The sequence below is a fragment of the Siniperca chuatsi genome, linkage group LG4 (assembly GCF_020085105.1).
Source record: "Siniperca chuatsi isolate FFG_IHB_CAS linkage group LG4, ASM2008510v1, whole genome shotgun sequence".
NCBI classification, from domain to species: Eukaryota; Metazoa; Chordata; class Actinopteri; order Centrarchiformes; family Sinipercidae; genus Siniperca; species Siniperca chuatsi.
The window spans coordinates 30598753-30617147 of NC_058045.1; the positions used below are offsets into that span (position 1 = coordinate 30598753).

The following is an 18395-nucleotide window of genomic DNA, read 5'->3' on the forward strand; positions in this document are numbered from 1 at the left end:
ACCTCTTTCACTGCTCTGTCCAACTCCACAAGAGGAGTTGAAGCCCCGTCTGTCTTCCTTTTATAAGTGCGTGGCATGATGGGTTTTGGTCTAAAGTTAAAAATGTCACATAGTTTAAGTGCTAAAATGTAAGAGTACAATGTACAATTACAAATTAATAATATGTTGAAAATAATCATAAGTGGGGGTGAGTTGTGCCACTGGCACAACTTAACCCAGGCCCTTTGGCACAAATCACCCCAGACCCACAAGCTTGAAAAACTAGCATGATCCAGCAGTTAAGAGCTAACATCATGCTAACTGTATAGACTCATTGTGTAGCCTGCTAAAGCACTAAAACATGTGTGAAATGTTTTCAAACTTGTCTATAATTGTTCAGACACTACAATCAAAAAAACCTTGATCATAGAAATTTTACTTTGAAAGGAAAAAAACAGTTTTTTGAGCTAAAATGTGCTTACCTCTCATGCCATGTGTCTCTTTTCTTTTGGAGGATGAGTAAAATGGATGGCTTTTCAAAATTATGTGGTCACATGACCAGTTTCTTCTATGGTTTTCCAGAAACAATGGGTGGAACTACTTCCCCCCTGGCACAAATCACCTCACTCTCCCTACCATACCATAAATCTGAAACCCTTCTTGTGGATAGACAGCCAGTAAAATAAAAAGGCAATAAAACGCAAAACAATGCTGAAAGGTTATTTATGTGGATGCAGAGGCGGTGCTGGTTTCAGCCTCAGCGGCTCCTTTGGTCTGGGAAGTGCAGTTTTTCCCTGTTCCATAAAGAGAAATGCAGCGTTTTGTTGAGCTTACACAGATGATTACCCGTCAGTGATAAAACAAAACACTTTAATTTTTAAAATGATATGTTAATTATGAGGCTTCTGCATTGAACCTCCCTCCCCTGTAGGCTCCCTATCATGGTTCCAACTTGTTAAAATAAGTGCCGTATTTCTGCTGAGCAAACAGTCGTATATTATGTATAATGATGCCTGAAGAATATGAAACAGGATTGTCAGACAGTCTCAGAGGTTTACATTTCCTGGCCCCTGCTGATCTCAACCGTACAATGTTACAGCACTTAAATCCCAAGATAATCCTGATCACGTCTGATCCGCACTGACACTTAAGTATGACATGGGTCTGTTTTATGGGTACACTGGCTGGTTGAATATTGTCGATGAGACGACAGTAATCTGTATTGTTTACTGGTCTCATTCTGTACCACATCTCTCTAAACACTAAACTCAACAATGTCTTGTGTTTGGCATCTCATTCCTCGGAGTTACTGCAGGTTATATTTGACCTCTGCTGACGGCTGTATCATATCCTCAGATAACAGCTGCTTCTTCACTTAGACACTAGCCAGAATTAGAAATGAGCGAACAGAGCAGGAGCGCTACAACAGTTTGCATTTTACAATGTCCTCTGCGTTGACCTATGTTTTAACCTGTGGAAACACACAGCTCACAAAAACATCTCTTCAGCTGCTTGATGATACAGTCTTCTCCTTTCAGGCAGGTGAGCTGTTATCTCTGTCCTGCTCAGAGCCCTGAACATGAATGAAAACTGTCTTCAGGACTTAAAGGTAAGAAACAGCTGACAGTTTGTCTTTGTTTACCTCTCCAATAAAACGCCATGAAAATTAAGCAAATGAGTTGTGGAAGATGCCGGATTCGCAGGGAACTTTTACTGTATTTGAGCAATCGGCAGTGCCCACTATTATCAGCTGATAGCTTGTCACGGACGCATCGCGTCGCCGTATACAGTGCCTGTATGTCAGCTTATAAGAAACAACAGTGTCTCCATTACATAGTTGGTCCACCTGAGAGCACTGACAAGTTGTAAAATGTCAAGCGCAGTACATATTCGTGCGCCAGGTAGCAGGAAAGTTGCTCTTAGGTTGCATCAGGCACAGCACACAGAAAGGTCAATAACAACAAGGTCAAAATTGTGGTGTCCTGGTGACCAAGGGGTCAGTGGTTATGATTAATTATGTCCCCAGTATGAGTCTGGCCCTTTGGGACCTTTATCGTATGTCTCGCTCCGCTTATTTCCTGTCACCTTTCGACTATCGGCTCTCCAGTAAAGATAAAATGTCTATTTGGCTTTGTAAACATTTCTCCAAACCTCTGAGCTTGATGGTTTAATATACAGTATGTTTAACAGTATTTACATTATTTTGCTGTGTTACATTTGTGGTGGGAAATGCAGTCGCAGTCCAACCTGCAGGTTTCTGTTCCAATCAAACCCTGCAGCATTTCACCGATTAGTTCTTCCTCTCTAAATGAAGGCTGTTAATCAGTTAATGTCACATCTTTTAGCACTTCTATATAAAACAAAAAGTTGCAGCAAGCACTGGCGTTAAAGTGTTACATTACAATATTGGATGACACTTTTAATTACAGTCAAATGTGAGAAATACTCCTTGATGAGTTGTGTGCGACTCTGCAACAGAGTCACCAAGAAATTTTAGTCACTGTTAGACCAGTTTGACCGCAGACGCTTTATTACGTTTGTTTCCATGTCAAGTAGAAATGTTCATTCATCTTTAAGACTATTTTCAGTTTAAAATACAGTAATTAATTATCTGTGAACTGGAGTTGCAAGTTCACGCTTTTACACCACAGCTGATGTCTGAGCAGTTTAGGTGACATAAGCATTTATGTCGTGTTCATGTTAGCAACTGTATTTACATTTCAGTAATTACTCCTCTTATGGAGGCCTGGAGTGACAGAAGGAGGAGGTTAAAGAGGAGGCGAGTCTCCTCTGTTGAAGGTGGAAACTGACACCAGACACATGCTGAGTGGATTTTCTAGTCCAATCTAGGTTTCATGTTTCATTGCTTCGAGGTGCTAGGAGGTGTCATTTAGTGTTACAGCCCTTACATAATTGTTCCTGACATGACTGAATTTGGGGATCAGCCAGCAAACAAAGAGAACAGCCAACAGTGCAGAAGTATAAACCGTCACAGCTGAGTCAATGTCATTGTCAGACGTTATTGTCTTCAGCTGCAGGTCCTCCAATGGCCACTTGATGCTGCTCCAAGCTCGAAATAATGTGACTCAGCTTTACCTTTTAGAAGAGAAAGTAAACACATTTGGCTCTCAGTCGGTAATTTAAACTTTTCTAATGTGTCTCGGTGGGTATTTAAAGATATTAATGGTTGAAAAGGTACTGTAGGTTTGAGGTGTGCTTGATTGGAGAGGCTTTCAGCCAACAGCAGAGATGGTTTCTGCTTGCTTATCCCATATCTCCCCCTGTCCAGGTGACTGTAAAACTAACATATTACAGTCCCATCACCCAGAACTGAATTTCCGGATGCTAATGCTCGCACAGGTCTGAACCAGCAGAATATATCAGAAGTATTTTCAGCTGTGAAGCAGTAATGTGTGCTGTATGCAAAGTTACAAAAACAAGACTTGCTAGGTAAATCCTGCCATGTTGGAGTTAACTGAAATAATAATAAAAATATACCCTATAAAAATATACCCTACTTAAATATGCAAAGGTGGATGTACAACGCTTTTTCAGCGCGTGAGCTGGGTTTGGACTTTAACATTTGCGGACATACACAGAGTATGTTTCAGGCTTTAGTGGTGTTTTTGATATTTGTCCAATGTCGAACTTTGTGAGCATTATTGTCAGAAGTTTCCACAGTAACAGGACTGTAAGGGCAGGATCACACCAGCATTCATAACAACAAAGTTTTAGACCAAAATCAATGTATTTCAGTGGAAGTTGTGCTTTCGTCCATTGACCAATTTCATAATGTCTTAAAGGGACAGTTCACCCCAAAATCAAAAATACACACGTTTCCTCTTACTTGTAGTGCTATTTATCCATCTAGATTGTTTTGGTGTGCTGAGTTTTGGAGAGATGTCTGCATTTTTTTAATACAATGGGACTATAAGGCACTCGACTTGTGGAGCTCAAAGCGCCAAAAAAAAAAAATATTTGAAAAACTCAACAGCACCGTCTCTTTCCAGAAATCATGACCCGGGTACTCGAGATAATCCACAGGCCTTGTGGTGAGCAGCTTCATGTAGGAACTATCGGTAGAAAGAAAATAGTTTAGTAATAGTATTATTATCAAAATAAAAAAAGCAGAATGGCCCATTTCAGAATAATGTATATTATTGGATTCTAATTATTAATATGTTCATCACTTTAACGTTGAAGCTGGTAAAGGTGGAGCTGATTTTAAATACTTTTACATACTGCTTGTGAATTTCCCCCTGGGGACCAATAAAGTTTTATCTTTATCAATAATAATACTTTTGTTGATTATATTTTGTATTACTAGTCAAAAACATGAGTAATAATGTTTAGTATGTTTAAAAACAAGCTTTTGTTTTATTGTTTGTATTCAGATATTCGAAGCATCGGCCCAAACTGGCAACTTTGTGTGGGTAGAAACAAACAAGTTATTGAAATTTTCGTTTTACTAATTTAGAGTTTTTTTTAAGAGTTTTGTCTGGTTGCAACACATTTGCCATATTGTAATATACATATATATTCATACTGGAAAAGCCTTAGTGTCAAGAAGTAAATCCAACCGCAGACCCAGTGCCTGCGGGTGGCCACACACTTCGTCCACGCTGCAAACACAACCAGATGGTGGATGGATCTAAACAAACTACTACTACATCAGGAGTATGAATTAAACTCCATGTAAACATACACATTTAGTTATTAATGCTTTCACATAGTGAGGAAAGGCCACACGCTTCTCTCGCATTTCCAAACTCGGACCTGCCCGTCTCTCTGACAGAACCATGAACCCGACCCCCCCCCCAGCATCACCCTCCACCGCTACATTCCCAGCATGATTCAAACTCCATCATCTCCGCTGTCTGCACCTCACTCAGACCTGTCACCGCCTTTCCCCCTCAGCCTCCACTCCTATAGTCTGAGCTGCTAAATGCTTATAGCTCAGCTGACACCTTTACTGGTCAGTGGGTCTGAGGTGATCACTGGTGAAGAGTTAACTAGGAGTTAACTAGGATATCAGTATCGTTGGGTTAATCTCTAATGAACATCTGCCGGACGATGCTGAGGATGTTTTACGAGTCTGTGGTGGCCGGTGCTATCCTGTATGCTGTTGCATGCTGGGGCAGCAGGTTGAGGGCAGCGGACGCTAACAGGCTCAACAAACTGATCCGTAAGGCCGGTGACATTGTGGGGGTGGAGCTGGACTCTCTGGCGGTGGTGTCAGAGAGGAGGATGCTGGGTAAACTACATGCCATCTTGGACAGCGTCTCCCACCCGCTCCATGACGTGCTGGTCAAACAAAGGAGCACCTTCATCATTCCTGCCTGTGGCCATCAAACTCTTTAACTCCTCCCTCTAAGTGTCAGTCTGTATGACCCGAAGTCACTAAACTGGACATTGATCATTAACATCTCTGTAATACTTGAGATAATTCTGCAATATTCTCTGTTTTCAGTTTAATTTATTGATATTTATTTATACTTCTATTACTGCTGTGCACTATCCTATCACTATCCTACTATATCATAATCATCTTAATAAGTTACACTTAACAGTTCATGCACTATTACTTATTACTTATATTATTACATTGTATTATTATACCGTACATACTTATCATCAACCGGTAAATCCACTTTGTACTTTACACTTATTTTAGCTTTTATAGTATATATGTACTTAATTTATCTGACCTGTATTATAGTGTATTATATTTAGATTTGCTCAGTACTTCTATTCCTGTGTGCACTGACGTGACAGTGAGCAGCTGTAAAGAAAGAGTTTCCCCTCGGGGATCAATAAAGTATTTCTGATTCTGATATGGATCAAAAACAGCATTTTAATCTTTAGTATGTACCTGATTAGTGAAATATTTTGTGTATATTGTGACAGCCTCTGACTCTTTCAGTGCTCCTTCCATTTTGCAGGTTGTCTGCAGGTAGAGATGGGCGGAGCCATCTAACCTGATGTCTTGCACCTGGACAGGCTGGGCCTAGTTTATTTAGGCTAGCTCCTCATTAGCTCCTATGTTAGCTGTACTATGTTAGCTTGGTTTAAATTACAAAAAAAGCAACATTTAAAGGTACTTGGCTTTGATCTTGTCCTTCATCCTGACTCCAGGCTGTCCAGTTCCAGCCCGACCGCAGAGCTGGCCTTCCTTACCAGGTTGTTAAGTGTGCTGGCCTCACCAGCCTCGATGCCACCACCACAGCAAAGAACCGAGAACTCAGTATTCTGCATTTCAAACAATACAGTTCATGATTAAATCTCCTGATCCAGTCGTTTACAAGTGTTACAAGTGTCCTGTATAAGTCACATATTGCAGGAATCATTCTTGTTCAGGTAAATTCCCCCTGAGAGGAATCTGAAGCAATTATGTAAGAATGCATGTATGAGCGAGTCACGATGAAACGTTATCCACATGGAAAATCTGCCTTCCTGACTTCCTGAAATCATGCCCAGCTTCAAGTGTTAATATGAGAGGGCCTTCTGCGGCCAGAGAAAGGTCTGGAAGCCTTTCTGAGGGCAGATCCACAGCTCGGATCCGCAATCCAAGATGAAACGCTAACCAGGCCAGCCGGCTATTACGTGATATTTATAGATGGCAGAAATGCGAGCTTGCTAAGCACTTTATTTGGAACAATACTTAAAAGTGATATCAAAGTCTGACTGGTAGTTTCTCTCTTTTGAACTTGTTTCTGAACTCACAAGAGTCTGGATGCTGCAGGTTGATCGCACCTCTGATTTCGATATTCGGGGGATATCCAAGATGGGCTTTTGTTATGCTGCATGGCTGAGTTAAGTGTCTTTTCGTGCTCTGTGAAGTTATCAATGAGGAACTTTGATCCCAATTTAGAAAATGCTGTAGATCAGAGAGGTAAAGGCCGCCCGCTGTTGAACTCCTGGAACTTTGCTTTTACGTTCGGATGATCGCAAAACTTCTGTTCTTGTGGTCCATCTTCCAAATTCAGGTAACAGGGGACGTTAGCAACATTTAGGACTTTCAGTCTATTGAGGATCAAATTGCGTTGTTTTAAGAGTTACTTGTTTCGGGCGCATTAAAACTTCATAAGAAAGGCTTTACAATGGTTATCAGCGTAAAAACTTGGCTCTTCGTTAGCATGCCTGCCAACCTTTAGCCTCGTCCTGTGTTCAGAGGTGTCAGGCAGCTGTTGGAGAAGGAGGCTTTGCTGGTTATTTCCTCCGGGAAAACTCTTTGAGCTGAAATGCCACAGCTGAAATCTGTAAGTGGAGGCGACGACGGGGAGGCGTTCTTGCCAACTTTAAAGGACGAGTTCTTCGTGATAAACCTCCGTCTAATTATTGATGAGACGTTGATGCTTGTCCACACATGCTTGAAAGAACCGGCAAAAAAAGCTAATATATCATGATATGTGATGCAAATTACAAGGATGCTAAGCTGAAGCTGATCCGTCCGATTTGTGGCTTTTTATTAAAACTTTTCAAAAAGAACTGAAAGGTCTTTTGGGCTCTCCTCCATAAATCTTGACAAGTTTAACCAAAGCAGGTTTCGATCCAGATCTAGATTTCTCTGTTTTCATGCAGTCTATACAGAGAAAAACAGTCAAATGTGATTGTTTTAAACAACCTTAAGGCTCTAAATATGATTCCTAGTACCTGTCTGACCATTTAAAGTGGTGTAACAACAGAGAATCAACAGATTTCCCTTTTAACTTGTGAATTTGAAGTGAACTTTGTATGTATCCAGTGCTAATCATCACTTAAACTCGGGGGGTTTTGAGCACCTTCAGGCATTTCTGACAGATGATGACAAGCCAAAAACAACCCCTAAATGACTCTACTGTCCCACTACTTTCATCAGTCCCATCTTCATCTGGTAAAACGTTTGGACTCTGATGGTTTGATAGTCGTTTTCCTCCCTTTTATAGCATCCTGGTGGCACCGAGCAGAGTCCTAAAAAGATATCAGGCTCCTCCTCGGCGATGCCTGATTTACAGGGTGAAGTTGGCAGAGGATGATGATATTTCTGGAGCTGGCCGGCCGATTGGTCTGAGGATTCTGCATTTCCATAAACAGGAGCTCCATATCCATATCCGAGCCCTCGTATATATGTACACCCCGGGATGATTTCTTCCCACTGCCACTGGCCACTGCTGCCCTCCTCCTCGACTCTCTGTCTCGTCGTAGGTGAGGCCAGTTTCCCTTTCTTCCTCCTCCTCTTCCTCTCTGCATGCCTGAACGGAGCTGGTAAATGGATACAAAGCAGCTGAGTGGAGTCAGTTAGAGACTTTTTGGGGGAGACCTGTTGGTAAAGTGCTAAGGTGATGAAGTCCTGACCTCTCGGGTTTGTTAATAAGCGAAGGGAAACGTGATCCAGGGTGAAGGAGAGCGCTGAATACTGCGGGATGAGATCTGAAGATTGTGTGTTGAAACAGAGATTTTAATGAGCCGGGGATGTGCCAAGCTGAGTTTTGCTAAAGATTTATATTTGTACATTTATACTTGTTTAGTCTCACGTTCACAGATTCCTGTAAACTAAAGCCTTTTGATTGCAAGATTGCTATTTAAACTATTGGAAACATTTGCAAAGTTTAGAAACTTGATTTCTGCTCTTTGGTTTCTCGAGGTCTTTTGAATTTGACAGAAGATGATGAGATTTTATTGTTTTAAGAGAGTATGCTGAATTTTTTTTTTTATCTTAGCAGGTAATTTGGTGTCAAATTCAGCTGTCAAATCTTAATTTTTGACAAAACAAGAACAAAATCTGCCCACGCTTTTTTTTCTTAACATTTTTTTGTGGGTGAATTTTACAATTTTAAAGCTTTTGGCTGTTTAGAAATGTGAACTCTGCTCTGGAAGTTGACATTTCTGGAGCTTTGGTCTGGGGAAAAAAACATTTAAAGAAGCATTAAACATAACATTACTTGTCATGACATATATTTTTTTTCTACAGTGCATTGTCATTTTAAAGCATTTGACATGGAAAGTTTTGAAATTAGATCCCTGCACTTCTGGAACTGAGAAAAAAAAAGATTTTATTGTTTTCAGAGTTTGTTAAAATCTTTTCAGCTAGTTTTAAGATTCTGACTTAATGGGATGGAAACCTAAACCTTGAATTATTTCTAGTAAAAAATAATTTGAAATCTGATTCTGGGACTGCGTGACTTGTTGAGACCGATTTGTTCTTGCAGTGTGTGTATTGTGTTTTGGCAGCTAACGTGCTGCCGCAGCACATTCTGCTGGAGGGTTTCTTCTCTGCGAAAGGAATTGAAGTGTTAACTCCCAGAGGATATTTAGTTTTGAACACCTGTAGAGGAGCTTATCACGGGCGTCAGCGCCGACATTTGACCCAAACTCCAAACTTAGCTCTGTCACCACTCAGCTGCTCATCAACTGTTATAATAGATTAGGTTTCATTCAGATGATGGTCTCTGATATTCAAGCAGAGAGCAGATGACAACATCATTTATTCTCCCTCGTCTCAGTGAGTTCTTCTTCTGTTTCTTCTCGTCTAACAGGTTGTGAAGAAAAGAAACCGCCAACATGTCTGAGTAAGTGTTGTTGTCTCGATTATTAATTATTGATTTTTAGTGCTGGAAAAAGAACTCAAATCCTTTTACTGCAACTGTGTGCCGCAGTGTTAAAATGTCTGATTGCAAGAAATATTACTGCATTCATTTAAAAAGTATCAGCGGTGAATTGTACTCGAGTATCCAAAGTACAAAATGCTCACTGTGAAGAGAAAGAGTTTAGTTTTGGGTGAAAACGTGAAGAAAGAAGAAAGCAAAGGGAAAATGAATGAAAGAAGGAAAGAACTGAAGAATTAAAGGAGGAGGAAAGAAAGGAAGGACAGAGAGACAAAAGGAAAGAAAGACAAAGAAAGGAAAGAGAAATTAAGGAAAGAACTGAGAAATGAAGTAAGAAGGATAGAAAGAAGGGAGGGAGGCAGGAAGGAAGTACAGAAAGACATGAAAGAAGAAAGGAACGATTGGAAGAAGGAATGTGGAAATAAAAGAAAGAATGGCGGAAAGATGTAAAACGCGAATCTGCAAAGTAACCAGTAACTTATGCTGTTGTAACCCAGAGAAACAAAGACCAGTGGATTTATACGCTTTTATAAAACAGATCATTAAACTTCAGCGAAAAGAGCAAATAAACATTTATTCGATGAGTGTATTTATTAACTAAGTTGATAATAAAAGACGAATTTACTTGAATCTGCCGTTTTCTGTCAAAGACTAACGATGTTGTTTGTGATCTTTACAGTAAAAAGATGTCGACGAGCCGCAAGCATCATCTAAAGGTACGACAGTCTGTTTCACTTTGTTGTTCATTTTCTATCTGAGCTCGATTGATTAGTTGAGTAACACTGCTGTGCTGAGTCAACAGTTCCTCTGTTAAAGGACCAGCCAGTCTCTTTTTGAGCATATAAATTGCAGGTACAATCACAAATGTGTTAAAAATCATTCATTGTTTTGTGATTGTTCTGGAAGATATCTGATTATTAATACACAGCCAGCTGATCAGTAATCTCACTGCACAGCACAGCTGCAGAAAACCAGAAGCTCCATTTGTGTCAAATTTGTCGAAGGGTGTGTTGTTTGTGTTGTGTGTGCGTTATGGGTGAAATACAGGTTGTAGTTAAACAAATAATACGAAACCTTACATTGTTTCTAGGTGATTTTAATAGATTTGATATTCTAACAGTTGTGATTATTGATTATCTGTGGCAGTACTGCAGGTAATGACATGCCTCTGTAGGGTACCGTTGTTGTTGTTTATCTGTTAGTGCAGTTTTTGATTTGTGTTTGTGGAAGAGAGTCCGCTGTCTTTTTAATCATCTGGCTCTCGTACGAGTGTTGTTTGGATTTGTAACTGTGTATTTGACTTGTGATTCATCACAGCTGTCAGAGCAGACAGAGGCAGCTGAGACAGTGTAAGCTCTGAGGCGCCACCTGCTGGTGGGAACTGCCAAAACACACCGAGAAAGTGTTTCACAGTGTTTAAAGATTTTATCATTTACAAAGTAGACAGGAAGCTGCTGATGCAGAAAAACTGCTTTGGATTGAAAGTTTCATGTGTTGAATTATTTAAAAATTCAGTTCAAACTGTCAATTTAGCACCTGGAATAAGTCATTTTTATCTTACCTTTATTTAAACAAGAGGCGTTTTTGAGAGTCTTGGCTAAAATGGCAGCGCAGTTATGTCACCCAAATCGAAGCAGAGGAAATATTCACGGGAAAAAACTTGAAAGGCGTTGCACCAAAAAAAACACAAAACGCGCAATTTCCTACAACGTAAAAGTCATACTTTAAATTTGAACCTCAGTCTCACTTTTTTTTTTTTTACTGTTGCACCACTTCAGCTGTGAATCTGCTGCCACAGTTTATTTGGCTGATTAGCAGCTGGTGTGAAGCTGCATCAGTAGAGAAATTTAACCGGAATTACTGCAGTAGTCCAGTTTGAGCCACAGCACGTCTGTCAGCTGCTCTGTGATTCCTTCCAAAAGTAGGAAAGTGTAATAAATCGGGGTAAATACAGTGCTTTAAAAAAATCAGAAGTCCTCTGCACATCATCATCATCATCATCATCATAATAATATAATTCAGCGCTGATCAAAATGCAGGCAAAATCATTTTTGCTTCATCATGCAGTATACATGAAACATGTCTCCTACTTGCAGGAAATGTTAAAATAAATACTGAAAAAGTTGTAAGTCGGCCCGGACCTAAATGTTTTGTTGTGTCTGAGTTATTTCTTCATGGTGGTTTATATGTCGAAGTGGCAGCTGGTGTCTGTGATGTTCGAGCATCTTCAGCTGTTGACTTTTAACTGGAAGTCTGATTTTCTGGATGATATGTTTGTTGATAATTGAGTTAATTCCTATCATCATGTTTAATTCATTGTTAGTGATTCAGTGTTTTAACCTCTACTGGCTCAGGATCATGTTGATGCTCCTTGTGATGTTGTTAAGTTGAATTAAATGGAGTAGAATATTCTTTGATTTCTGTTTAATCAACATAAAAGCAGCCAACGGTGAGGAGGCGAACGGTCACAATGACCCGAGAAAGAAAAAACCTCTGTGACCAAAACAAGATTAAGGACTTCCTTTTAAATACTTATATTTTTGGTTGGTTTTTCTTCAAAGCGTCTCTCAGAACTAGTGAAAACCCACATGGAAACTCAAACCATGTCTTGGGGGGAGACAGAGAATTTTGAATGTAAACATGCCAAATTTTACATAAGAAAAACATCTTTTCATCATCTCTTCGCACGTGGGATCAAATTAAATTCTTGTGCAAAAATGACAACCGTGTTCAGATGTAGAGAAAAAAAAGCTTTCTCCTTGAAATCCTCACATATAACCTAAAACCTGGAGAACGACCGAGTGAAAACATTTAAAAAAATCATTACCGCAGGATGTTTTCCTCTCGTGTTGACTGTCGACTCTCGCTTGATCTGTCCTGCAGAGTTTGATGCTGCAGATCGCGGCCAACTGGATACAACAGGAGAAAAAGGACATCGCAGCCGCCAAGCAGGCCTACATGGCTGAGAATTGTCCCGCCCCCAGCCTGAGCGGAGACCAGGCCGCCCTCATGGTGAGAGACGCTACAACCTCAATTTAGAGTTATGTACTGAAGATGAAAAGCTTTGTCATTTCTTGACTGGAATTATCCTGAACTTGAGCTATTTGGCCTAATCATCCAAAAACCTGAGCCAAAATATTTGTGTTGGTCATGATGATACACTGAACAGTTCAGGCTAGCAGCTAAAACAGTTCAGTTAAAGGGAGACTTCAGATTGTCCTACTTTCTGTTCTGACCTTTTATCTTTATCTCATTTTATGCTGATGATCTTTACTTTTATTTGACTGTCAAAAACTTTGTAAACTGTGTTAAACAAGACTAACAGCTAGCGGCTCTGTGAGGCTGTAGGTACAGCGGTGCTTCGAGCTAAATGCTAACATCAGCATGTTAACATGGTCAGAATGGACAATGCTAAAATGCTGATGTTAAGCAGGTAAAATGTTCTTAGTTTAGCATGTTAGTATGCTAATATTTGCTAATTAGCACTGATGGGATTGTCATTAGTTTTGCAGGTTGGTCATAAACCAAAGTATTGGACACATTTTGACCTAATGATGACCAAAGTTATTACAGATCATCCTCTGGGGACCATGAATGTCTGTACAGAATTTCATGGCAGTCCATCCAATAGTTAAGAGATATTTAAGTCTGGAGCAAAGTGGAGGGCCGACAGACCGATATTGTCATCCCTAGAGCCATTCTGCCAGCATGACTAAAAATGAAGTGCTTTGTAATTGCAGAGGATGTTATTAGCAGCCTTCTGTCAGGAATATTAGCAGCTGTTTGAAGTGTAATGTCCATCAGTAAGAGGTTGTGATCAGTCAGTAAACATCTCGTCTGTCTGCAGGAAACCTGCAGAAAGCTGCACGCCCTCATCGACAAAGTGGATGAAGAAAGGTACGACCTGGAGGCCAAAGTGGGCAAGGCTGATAAAGAGGTACACCTCCTCCTGCTTTTCTCCACACGAGTATAATTATGGCAAACAAAAGGAGGGATGCTACACAGACAGCTGTTACAAATTATTCAGACTGCACATGAAGCAGATTTTTTTCCTTGTGTTGTTCGCATAAATTTGACAGCTTGAGAGTTTGTGTAGTCTGTGTTTATTCGCCACAAACAGCCAGTGTATGAACTGTACAGATGTTAGCTCTAAGCTAGCTAGCGACAGCAGCCATTTTTGTGGAGTGTGTCTGCGAGTGACTGATCTCAGAACTCATTAGGAACTTTAATTATTTCTGTTATTTTCCTCTAATTTCTCTCCTTTCCCCCCCCCCCTTTTGTGTCTGTAAGTTCATGAAGTGGAGCCATAAGTGCAAATCTTTTGTTCAAGTTCAAACACTTGAACAGTTGAAATTCGCTTTGAGCTCAGTCTGGACACACCGTTAGCCCCGTCCCAGCGTCTTTAATGTGTGTTACAGGGTGAATCACCTGGTCTGATTCGGGAGAAAATATGCAAAAATGAAAGAAAACTAAAGGTCTTAATTTTGCTCATATAGTAGTCTAATGCAAGTTTCACAAAAATAGAGACTGACCCAAAGCCAAAAAAGCCAAAGAAATTAGACACCTTACCCCCAGGCTAACTCTAACTATAAGACCCATGTTACCATGGCACCAATCAGTGATCTCAATCTCCTGCTCCCTGCCTCTCCTCCTTAAGACGGGGTCGCTAAGAAAAATAAACACTGAAAGCATTACTTTATTCTGAAGCCCACATTATAGCGCTTGTTGACGTGTAACTTGCCGGTAGCGTCCACGTAGGCTGTGTCATTAAATCATTAGCTAGGTACAGGCTCAACAATAGCACACCAAAACCACCGTCACAAAGCGAAGCGTTTTTCTTATGACTGATGTCACCAAACAAATCACTAGAGACATTACTGGTCTAATGTTACCTGCGTTCTCCTCTTGGCTCTCATTGGCCCTCGTCTCTCCCTCTTGACTCGGTGGGCTGCTGTCAGCGCCACCACTGGGCGGTGTGGGTGGGGGAGCCCCGGTAGTCGCTCCGCTGTGGACCCCAAATACTTTCCCGTCCACCGTTTATCCCCCAAAACAGTATATCTTCAGCACCATTTCTGTAGTGTCTTTAAGCTCGTCCTGTTGTCCTCCTGCTGTTTTAGGATTTGTTCTTTTTAACATTTCTTTCTTTCCGTCTTGTACCATGTATTTCTATCTTTTTTGAACGTCTTTGATGCTCCTGTCGACAGTGGGACTAACACGGTTTACTGTCGCTGCAGTGTTTATTTTTTAATCGGTACACTTTTCGCTGAATTCACTGAAGTAAAATGTCCTTGTAAATGTTCAATTCTTCCAAAAGACAAACGTTTTCTGAGCAGTTGGATCATTATACATCCATGGGTTGGATGCGGTTACTCAGTTGGCCATTTTCTTAACTTTGAAAAAAAGTCTTAATTTACCCAGAATTCATTGTACCATAGTCCTGCTTAAGATAGTCAAGACCTAAACTGCTTTGTGCAACGGATGAATTTAGACGTCTGTCTGAAGTCTGACTATTTGTTATATCTAAGTCAAAGTCCATCTTTGTGAAACCGGACCCTGTAGTCGGTCTGACGTCGTGCTCATGTTTGCTGATTTCTGTTTGGGAGGGGGGTCTAACCATTCATACCGGGGGTCATTTTTGTCATTTCGACACAGAGGCTGTGGTGGCAGTTAGAAGCAGTTAACTTAATGTTTCTTAAGGGATTTTTTTGTTAGTTTGTCTCTTTGGGTTCTGGGTGTAACCTTCAGAAAGAACCCTTAGTTCTAAGAGTCCGTGTCAGTTTTAGTGGCATTCTTTGTTTGTTTGTTCCTTTGTTGCTGAATATTACGGATATAAATGCATCGCGTAGCAGCTTTAAAAGAAGAGACTACAGACGAAAATCAGCATGGGCTATTTTCTGACTTCCTGTCTGTGTCTCTCCGCTCCGAGCCCATTGGTTCCTACTGAAGACGAAAATCTTTAAAAGCACTTCACAAATATATAGCTTCATTTTTGAAGAAAGGCTCAGTAATTGTGTAATAAAAACAGCTGCTCGCTGTAGTTTTTAATCAAACAAACAGGAGGAAATAGTGCATTTATTGGGGACTATTTTCAGCGGCGAATGAATCCACATGTGGTGCTGTAGTGAGTCTTTGGGGCAGCAGGATGGTGTGCGTGGGACTGAGTCAGAATAAACTACAGTGTGTGTGTTCATGGTGATGAAGGAACATGTCACCCAGTGCAACAGTGCGGCTCGCTGATGTGTTTTAATAGTTTCTGGACAACAGTGGAGCTCTGTGGCTCAGAGGAGGAAGATATATCAGGCTGTGATTCACACACAACACTTAGTAGTAGATACATTCATCGTTGATTTTGGTCTTTTCATGGGAAAAATGTAGAATTTCATCAGACTTATCTGCCCCACTGTTGGCTGCTTGGTCTCTCTTAGATTGAAGACCTGAAGATCAAAGTGGTCGACTTGGCCGGAGTGAAGAAACCCGCTCTGAAGAAAGTGCGTATGTCCGCCGACGCCATGCTGAAAGCTCTGCTGGGCTCCAAACACACAGTCAACATGGACCTGAGGGCCAACCTGAAGCAGGTGAAGAAGGAGGTGAAAGAGGAGGTGAGTCTTTGCAGGAACCACACAGGTACGAAGAGCGGAAACAGATAAATGCACTGTTGACACTTGTTGACTTCGGACCGTTTGTGTCTTGCAGCCTGCAGAGGCGGTCGGCGACTGGCGTAAGAACATTGAGGACAAGGCCGACAGGAAGAAGATGTTCGAGACTGCCTAAAGAATTAAACTCTGCTCCTGTAGTTGCTCTCGGCTGTTAGCACTTTTTATGGAATTTGTGGAATTTTTCATTTAATTGAAATACCTTTTGTTTCATTAAATCTGTCAGTTTCAGCTTTGTCTGTTATTGTACATTTGTATAGCGAGTGGTTTAGATGAGAAATTACCCCTTAATTTCACAGTTCTCTCAAACATCAGACGTTTGTTCTGTACTGTGACTTCCTGTTTCCTTCTGTGCTGATGTTTCACTTTTGACAACTTCCTGCTCTTAGTGTTTTTTGTAATAAATGTGTTTTGTTTCCTACATCCGCTGCCATGAGGTATTCTGTCTTTGACTCAGTGACGCACAACACTGCAGACGAAGCGGATGACACACCTTTATGATCGCAAGAAACAAAAGTTCACAAGATCGACATTTAGCTTGTTTTTCTGTTTGTTTTAGTCAAACGTTAAAGCAAAGCTCGCCCTGAAACAGAACTAATGCTTGTTTTTTAGTTTATTAATGAGTTCAGTGACCTAAAAGACACTTTCTGTAAGGGAAAATGAATATTTGCTGTAGCAAAATTATGCTTTTTTACACCGAAATTTAGACGTAATTTAATTAAAATCAAATGTTTTTCACATTCAGAGTCTCAGAGAAGCATCACGATGCAGCCGATTTTAAGTCTTTAAGTTCTGTTTGAAGGTGGGCTGAAGCTTTCACGAGGTCGTGTTGTGCTCTTTGTGGTGCTGTGCATGTCAGCGAGGGTTGAGACACAATATCCATGTTTCCATATTTATATATTCTATTTTTATTATATATTTCAGTGTTCAGGGAGCTGTGAAAAGTGAATGTTGACCGGTCCTTGTGTAATTCACGCTGTATAGATTCAGGAAAATGTATTATTTTCTGCTGAGTTCAAATGATCAAAAAACAAAACAAAAATACAACATTTCTATGATTAAATGTTCTAAACTCAAAGGTCACTTACTAGCTTTTCCAGAGCTTTCCCACCACCTCCTTCAGACCCCCTCCATGGCCACTTGTTATCACATGGTCAAAGTTTAGTTCTTTTGTTTTGTGATAACACCTGAGCAAGTCGCTGAAGAAAGCCATGGGAGACTGTTGTTGAAAGCTCTAGAAACAGCAAGTAACTGAACTTTGAGTTTAGCATATGTCATCGCAGGTATGTGTTCCCAAGGTCAAGAATGACACCTCCATGTTAAAAGGGTTTTAAATATATTTTCAATATATATTTATACATACCATGTATTATGTAGAGCTACACATTTTCTAAATTCTAATTTGTGCCTTTAACAAAACAATGTTTGGGGGGGGCGGGGTTACCACAAAGCACATTTGTTAATCATCATTTTTATATTTTTATATGAAATATACTTGACCTGCATACAAAAAAAATGTGCCTGTTCGCTAATACTTTGCTGTCCCCTCGTTTATAAGCAGTATATAAACATTTAATACATGGGTTACAACACTCTATAATGTAGTTGTAAGCAGATATAAGGACATTTAAGTGTTTATTAATGCACAATATTTATCAACAATTCTAACTTTGAAAACATATTTTATATTATTACAACTGTGTTTTTACTATATTGTCATTTATCATCTGTTTAAACATCAGCCCCCACTTATGAGTGTCCACAGGAGTTTTAGATGTTTACAAATGCATTATTAAACACTTATATCTGCTTACAATTACATTATAGTGCGTTATAAACCATCAATAACTGTTTGCATACTGCTTATAAACGCTAACAGGGGGGCTTAAGGTAAACTGGCCTCCACATCGACCACACGGTGTCAGCGGAGGACTTCCTGTGCAGCGGCTGCTGTCTCCTTGCTGTTCGGTGTTTTCACTCCACAGTCCTCTGCAAACATCTCAGGCCAGATCCTGTTTACACACAACATGACAAATTTCCATCGCAGGTACCTGACGAAAACGTTTTGTGATGAAAGGGAGGCCTCACAAAATACTGAGATGTTTTAAACTGTTTGTTTGTTGTAATTTCGTGTTTACTTCTGCGTGTTTTTACATTTTTTTTATTTTAGTTAGGAAAC

The 18395-nt window shown here is 40.3% G+C and overlaps 1 protein-coding gene across 1 annotated transcript; it reads left to right on the plus strand.

Moving 5' to 3' along the window:
• Positions 1–8040: 8040 nt before the first annotated feature.
• Positions 8041–16447, plus strand: LOC122875579 (troponin I, fast skeletal muscle-like). Its single transcript, XM_044194916.1, has 7 exons — positions 8041–8163; positions 9495–9527; positions 10243–10279; positions 12447–12575; positions 13411–13500; positions 15989–16162; positions 16257–16447. The coding sequence occupies exons 2-7, from the start codon at positions 9520–9522 to the stop codon at positions 16332–16334; spliced, it is 516 nt and encodes a 171-aa protein (XP_044050851.1). The 5' UTR covers positions 8041–8163; positions 9495–9519; the 3' UTR covers positions 16335–16447.
• Positions 16448–18395: the final 1948 nt, after the last annotated feature.

Excerpts from the sequence above, each read along its gene's own strand:
- LOC122875579 (XM_044194916.1), top strand. Across the intron at positions 10,280-12,446 it reads GCCGCAAGCATCATCTAAAG|AGTTTGATGCTGCAGATCGC; the intron begins GTACGACAGTCT and ends TCTGTCCTGCAG. Across the intron at positions 13,501-15,988 it reads TGGGCAAGGCTGATAAAGAG|ATTGAAGACCTGAAGATCAA; the intron begins GTACACCTCCTC and ends GGTCTCTCTTAG.